The 7,500-nt window shown below is 42.1% G+C and overlaps 1 protein-coding gene across 2 annotated transcripts in view; it reads right to left on the bottom strand.

Moving 5' to 3' along the window:
* Positions 1–7,500, bottom strand: part of trappc9 (trafficking protein particle complex subunit 9) — a 246,251-nt gene that overhangs the window by 100,946 nt on the left and 137,805 nt on the right. For both annotated transcript variants that reach the window (XM_053685549.1, XM_053685550.1), the window contains one exon: positions 6,115–6,257. In XM_053685549.1, coding sequence (XP_053541524.1) covers positions 6,115–6,257 — 143 coding nt within the window. The remainder of the gene's footprint in view (positions 1–6,114; positions 6,258–7,500) is intronic.

Raw genomic sequence — 7,500 nt, 5'->3', positions numbered from 1 at the left:
TGTACTGTCTTGTTTTAGTTTCAGTAGCACTGTACTGTCCTGTTTTAGTTTCAGTAGCACTGTACTGTCCTGTTTCAGTAGCACTGTACTGTCCTGTTTCAGTAGCACTGTACTGTCCTGTTTCAGTAGTACTGTACTGTCTTGTTTTAGTTTCAGTAGCACTGTACTGTCTTGTTTTAGTTTCAGTAGCACTGTACTGTCCTGTTTTAGTTTCAGTAGTACTGTACTGTCCTGTTTTAGTTTCAGTAGCACTGTACTGTCCTGTTTCAGTAGCACTGTACTGTCCTGTTTCAGTAGCACTATACTGTCCTGTTTCAGTAGTACTGTACTGTCCTGTTTCAGTAGCACTGTACTGTCCTGTTTTAGTAGCAGTGTACTGTCCTGTTTTAGTAGCACTGTACTGTCCTGTTTTAGTTTCAGTAGCACTGTACTGTCCTGTTTTAGTTTCAGTAGTACTGTACTGTCCTGTTTTAGTTTCAGTAGCACTGTACTGTCCTGTTTCAGTAGCACTGTACTGTCCTGTTTCAGTAGCACTGTACTGTCCTGTTTCAGTAGCACTGTACTGTCCTGTTTCAGTAGTACTGTACTGTCCTGTTTCAGTAGCACTGTACTGTCCTGTTTCAGTAGCACTGTACTGTCCTGTTTTAGTTCAGTAGCACTGTACTGTCCTGTTTTAGTTCAGTAGCACTGTACTGTCCTGTTTCAGTAGCACTGTACTGTCCTGTTTCAGTAGCACTGTACTGTCCCTGTTTTAGTTTCAGTAGCACTGTACTGTCCTGTTTTAGTTTCAGTAGCACTGTACTGTCCTGTTTCAGTAGCACTGTACTGTCCTGTTTCAGTAGCACTGTACTGTCTTGTTTTAGTTTCAGTAAGCACTGTACTGTCCTGTTTCAGTAGCACTGTACTGTCCTGTTTCAGTAGTACTGTCCTGTCCTGTTTTAGTAGTACTGTACTGTCCAGTTTTAGTTTCAGTAGCACTGTACTGTCCTGTTTTAGTTTCAGTAGTAGCACTGTACTGTCCTGTTTTAGTTTCAGTAGCACTGTACTGTCCTGTTTCAGTAGCACTGTACTGTCCTGTTTCAGTAGCACTGTACTGTCCTGTTTCAGTAGCACTGTACTGTCCTGTTTAGTTCAGTAGCACTGTACTGTCCAGTTTAGTTTCAGTAGCACTGTACTGTCCTGTTTTAGTTTCAGTAGCACTGTACTGTCCTGTTTTAGTTTCAGTAGCACTGTACTGTCCTGTTTTAGTTTCAGTAGCACTGTACTGTCCTGTTTTAGTTTCAGTAGCACTGTACTGTCCTGTTTTAAGTTTCAGTAGCACTGTAACTGTCCGTTTTAGTTTCAGTAGCACTGTACTGTCTTGTTTGAGTTTCAGTAGCACTGTACTGTCCTGTTTTAGTTTCAGTAGCACTGTACTGTCCTGTTTCAGTAGCACTGTACTGTCCTGTTTCAGTAGCACTGTACTGTCACTGTTATTCAGTAAGTACCTGTACTGTCCTGTTTCAGTAGTACTGTACTGTCCAGGTTTTAGTTTCAGTAGCACTGTACTGTCCTGTTTTAGTTTCAGTAGCACTGTACTGTCCTGTTTTAGTTTCAGTAGCACTGTACTGTCCTGTTTTAGTTTCAGTAGCACTGTACTGTCCTGTTTCAGTAGCACTGTACTGTCCTGTTTCAGTAGCACTGTACTGTCCTGTTTCAGTAGCACTGTACTGTCCTGTTTTAGTTTCAGTAGCACTGTACTGTCTTGTTTTAGTTTCAGTAGCACTGTACTGTCCTGTTTTAGTTTCAGTAGCACTGTACTGTCCTGTTTCAGTAGCACTGTACTGTCCTGTTTCAGTAGCACTGTACTGTCCTGTTTCAGTAGCACTGTACTGTCCTTGTTTTAGTTTCAGTAGCACTGTACTGTCTTGTTTTAGTTTCAGTAGCACTGTACTGTCCTGTTTTAGTTTCAGTAGTACTGTACTGTCCTGTTTTAGTTTCAGTAGCACTGTACTGTCCTGTTTCAGTAGCACTGTACTGTCCTGTTTCAGTAGCACTGTACTGTCCTGTTTTAGTTTCAGTAGCACTGTACTGTCCTGTTTCAGTAGCACTGTACTGTCCTGTTTCAGTAGCACTGTACTGTCCTGTTTCAGTAGTACTGTACTGTCCTGTTTCAGTAGCACTGTACTGTCCTGTTTCAGTAGCACTGTACTGTCCTGTTTTCAGTAGCACTGTACTGTCCTGTTTTAGTTTCAGTAGCACTGTACTGTCCTGTTTTAGTTTCAGTAGCACTGTACTGTCCTGTTTCAGTAGCACTGTACTGTCCTGTTTCAGTAGCACTGTACTGTCTTGTTTTAGTTTCAGTAGCACTGTACTGTCCTGTTTCAGTAGCACTGTACTGTCCTGTTTCAGTAGTACTGTCCTGTCCTGTTTTAGTAGTACTGTACTGTCCTGTTTTAGTTTCAGTAGCACTGTACTGTCCTGTTTTAGTTTCAGTAGCACTGTACTGTCCTGTTTAGTTTCAGTAGCACTGTACTGTCCTGTTTCAGTAGCACTGTACTGTCCTGTTTCAGTAGCACTGTACTGTCCTGTTTCAGTAGCACTGTACTGTCCTGTTTTAGTTTCAGTAGCACTGTACTGTCCTGTTTCAGTAGCACTGTACTGTCCTGTTTCAGTAGCACTGTACTGTCTTGTTTCAGTAGCACTGTACTGTCCTGTTTTAGTTTCAGTAGCACTGTACTGTCCTGTTTCAGTAGCACTGTCCTGTCTTGTTTTAGTTCTAGTAGTACTGTACTGTCCTGTTTCAGTAGTACTGTACTGTCCTGTTTCAGTAGTACTGTACTGTCCTGTTTTAGTTTCAGTAGCACTGTACTGTCCTGTTTTAGTTTCAGTAGCACTGTACTGTCCTGTTTTAGTTTCAGTAGCACTGTACTGTCTTGTTTTAGTTTCAGTAGCACTGTACTGTCCTGTTTTAGTTTCAGTAGCACTGTACTGTCCTGTTTCAGTAGCACTGTACTGTCCTGTTTCAGTAGCACTGTACTGTCCTGTTTCAGTAGCACTGTACTGTCTTGTTTTAGTTTCAGTAGCACTGTACTGTCTTGTTTTAGTTTCAGTAGCACTGTACTGTCCTGTTTTAGTTTCAGTAGCACTGTACTGTCCTGTTTCAGTAGTACTGTACTGTCCTGTTTCAGTAGCACTGTACTGTCCTGTTTTAGTAGCACTGTACTGTCCTGTTTTAGTTTCAGTAGCACTGTACTGTCCTGTTTCAGTAGCACTGTACTGTCCTGTTTCAGTAGCACTGTACTGTCTTGTTTTAGTTTCAGTAGCACTGTACTGTCCTGTTTCAGTAGCACTGTACTGTCCTGTTTCAGTAGTACTGTCCTGTCCTGTTTTAGTAGTACTGTACTGTCCAGTTTTAGTTTCAGTAGCACTGTACTGTCCTGTTTTAGTTTCAGTAGCACTGTACTGTCCTGTTTAGTTTCAGTAGCACTGTACTGTCCTGTTTCAGTAGCACTGTACTGTCCTGTTTCAGTAGCACTGTACTGTCCTGTTTCAGTAGCACTGTACTGTCCTGTTTCAGTAGCACTGTACTGTCCTGTTTCAGTAGTACTGTACTGTCCAGTTTTAGTTTCAGTAGCACTGTACTGTCCTGTTTTAGTTTCAGTAGCACTGTACTGTCCTGTTTTAGTTTCAGTAGCACTGTACTGTCCTGTTTTAGTTTCAGTAGCACTGTACTGTCCTGTTTCAGTAGCACTGTACTGTCCTGTTTCAGTAGCACTGTACTGTCCTGTTTCAGTAGCACTGTACTGTCCTGTTTTAGTTTCAGTAGCACTGTACTGTCTTGTTTTAGTTTCAGTAGCACTGTACTGTCCTGTTTTAGTTTCAGTAGCACTGTACTGTCCTGTTTTAGTTTCAGTAGCACTGTACTGTCCTGTTTCAGTAGCACTGTACTGTCCTGTTTCAGTAGCACTGTACTGTCCTGTTTCAGTAGCACTGTACTGTCTTGTTTTAGTTTCAGTAGCACTGTACTGTCTTGTTTTAGTTTCAGTAGCACTGTACTGTCCTGTTTTAGTTTCAGTAGTACTGTACTGTCCTGTTTTAGTTTCAGTAGCACTGTACTGTCCTGTTTCAGTAGCACTGTACTGTCCTGTTTCAGTAGCACTGTACTGTCCTGTTTTAGTTTCAGTAGCACTGTACTGTCCTGTTTCAGTAGCACTGTACTGTCCTGTTTCAGTAGCACTGTACTGTCCTGTTTCAGTAGCACTGTACTGTCCTGTTTCAGTAGTACTGTACTGTCCTGTTTCAGTAGCACTGTACTGTCCTGTTTCAGTAGCACTGTACTGTCCTGTTTTAGTAGCACTGTACTGTCCTGTTTTAGTTTCAGTAGCACTGTACTGTCCTGTTTTAGTTTCAGTAGCACTGTACTGTCCTGTTTCAGTAGCACTGTACTGTCCTGTTTCAGTAGCACTGTACTGTCTTGTTTTAGTTTCAGTAGCACTGTACTGTCCTGTTTCAGTAGCACTGTACTGTCCTGTTTCAGTAGTACTGTCCTGTCCTGTTTCAGTAGTACTGTACTGTCCTGTTTTAGTAGTACTGTACTGTCCAGTTTTAGTTTCAGTAGCACTGTACTGTCCTGTTTCAGTAGCACTGTACTGTCCTGTTTCAGTAGCACTGTCCTGTCCTGTTTTAGTAGTACTGTACTGTCCAGTTTTAGTTTCAGTAGCACTGTACTGTCCTGTTTTAGTTTCAGTAGCACTGTACTGTCCTGTTTTAGTTTCAGTAGCACTGTACTGTCCTGTTTTAGTTTCAGTAGCACTGTACTGTCCTGTTTCAGTAGCACTGTACTGTCCTGTTTCAGTAGCACTGTACTGTCCTGTTTCAGTAGCACTGTACTGTCCTGTTTTAGTTTCAGTAGCACTGTACTGTCCTGTTTCAGTAGCACTGTACTGTCCTGTTTCAGTAGCACTGTACTGTCCTGTTTTAGTTTCAGTAGCACTGTACTGTCCTGTTTCAGTAGTACTGTACTGTCCTGTTTCAGTAGCACTGTACTGTCCTGTTTCAGTAGCACTGTACTGTCCTGTTTCAGTAGTACTGTACTGTCCTGTTTTAGTTTCAGTAGCACTGTACTGTCCTGTTTCAGTAGCACTGTACTGTCCTGTTTTAGTTTCAGTAGTACTGTACTGTCCTGTTTTAGTTTCAGTAGCACTGTACTGTCCTGTTTTAGTTTCAGTAGTACTGTACTGTCTTGTTTTAGTTCTAGTAGTACTGTACTGTCCTGTTTCAGTAGCACTGTCCTGTCTTGTTTTAGTTCTAGTAGTACTGTACTGTCCTGTTTCAGTAGCACTGTCCTGTCTTGTTTTAGTTTCAGTAGCACTGTACTGTCCTGTTTCAGTAGCACTGTCCTGTCTTGTTTTAGTTCTAGTAGTACTGTACTGTCCTGTTTCAGTAGTACTGTACTGTCCTGTTTCAGTAGTACTGTACTGTCCTGTTTTAGTTTCAGTAGCACTGTACTGTCCTGTTTTAGTTTCAGTAGCACTGTACTGTCCTGTTTTAGTTTCAGTAGCACTGTACTGTCCTGTTTTAGTTTCAGTAGCACTGTACTGTCCTGTTTTAGTTTCAGTAGCACTGTACTGTCCTGTTTCAGTAGCACTGTACTGTCTTGTTTTAGTTCTAGTAGTACTGTACTGTCCTGTGTTGTTTGCGCGTGCACTTCATGTGGAATGTCTAGGTCTTTTTGTTCAGTCCCGTGTCGTCTCACGTGGTCAGCGTGTTGTCTCGTGTCTCTGCACTGCACCAGCTGTACACGGTTGAAATGACAATAAAAAGCACTTGATTTGACTTGATTCAGCTTCATCAGCACTGACGCTGCAGAGCCATCAATCACACCATGTGTTTCAGCTCCGCTGTCTACAGAAGAGACGGTTTGTTTATCTATAAATAAAATATTATCGGCTGTGTAGTTATGTGTGTGTGTGTGTGTGTGTCTGTGTGTGTGTGTATGTATACAGCAGTGCTGTAGCCTGCTGACTGAATATGATGTGTGTAGTACTGACGTTTACTGCTGATCACTTTAAGGGATGCTGATTCTGGATAGCTGACGTGTGTGTGTGTGTGTGTGTGTGTGTGTGTGTGTACCTGGTAGCCGGTAGCGTGTTGACCCTGGTGAAGAACACAGAGGGCTCCACGTCCACTCTGATGCCCAGACTGAGCTCTCTGTAGTAACCGTCCACATGCCCCGGACCGCCACTGTACCGGAAACACAACACACACTCCAGAGTCTGCTCAGAGAGAGAGAGCGAGAGAGAGAGAGAGAGAGAGAGAGATTGTGATCCAGCATGCTTTCTGAACGGAAAGGAAATGACAGATTTGTTGGATGTTAGTGCACATTATTTTGTTGTTTTTACAGAGTTACTCAGAAATGCCTGGGTTTTTACGTCCGAGTGAAAACTGTATTTCCAGCCACTTAAACATGAGGAAAATGATTACACCGTGTTCTGTGTGGGAGAAAACAAACAAACAAACAAACAAACAAACAAAAAACACGGACCGCACCTTTAAAATGTTTTAATGTAAAGATGCCCACTGCTTTTAGCCAATAAGAACACACTCATTTTAGCTTATTATAATCTCACAAAATATTTATCTTAGATGAAAAATCTCTCTCTCACACACACACACACACACAATGCCTTACAACTTGTGTTTCCTGACACCTTTTATTTCTTTATTCCTGTCTTCCTATACTTCAACTCCATTCATGCCACAGCGCTGCTGAATTCTGGATTCTGATTGGTCAGAAGGTGCTGATGAATTTGTCCATAACAGTGGTTCTGATGATAGCACCGCCCGCTCGAACAGGTCATCGTCTCAACAGCAACAGCTCGTTCGTAGGGACTTCGTAGGGACACGGTGAACTTTACGCGTTATCTAATCTCAAATTTTTTTTTTTTAAAAAGAAAAAGAAAAAAAAGAAATAAAAAAGAAAGAATTGTTATTTAACAGCGAAGAACGTGTCAGTGATGATGTTTTCTGTGAGGAGACATTCACTTAACATCTATGGAAGGAGTCTCCAGTGCGGGAAGGTTTTTTCAGACGGAACTTCTGAACGTTCCACAACAGATTCCTTTTTTTTTTTTTAAAAGCACGAATGAATAAAGTTTCGTATTTACGAATAAAGTTCGTAAAGTGACAACTTGGAGATCTCCGTGGTAACACATCACCGCCACCCTGTCGTGGATTATTTTCCGATAACGGCACACACTGAAGTGTTTTATTCCCTTCCTCGTGGCAGTAGTTTCACTGATTCGTACAGATCCATGTGCACGATGTGCAGCTGTGTGAAACGGAGCTTCATGCACAAAACCCGTTTATTCTTCACTCAGAGTAAATCACACTCGACGCACCAAGATACTAAAAGTTTTGGTTTGTATTTTTCATAAAACTTTCCTGCCGCGTCCCGTGAGCTTTAAATCCGCGGCGTAAGCAGCTGTCCGGTTTAATGATCGCCGGCGTGTTTCTGAG

The sequence above is a fragment of the Ictalurus punctatus genome, chromosome 14 (assembly GCF_001660625.3).
Source record: "Ictalurus punctatus breed USDA103 chromosome 14, Coco_2.0, whole genome shotgun sequence".
Classification (NCBI taxonomy): Eukaryota; Metazoa; Chordata; class Actinopteri; order Siluriformes; family Ictaluridae; genus Ictalurus; species Ictalurus punctatus.
This window is presented reverse-complemented; position numbering and strand designations above follow the sequence as displayed.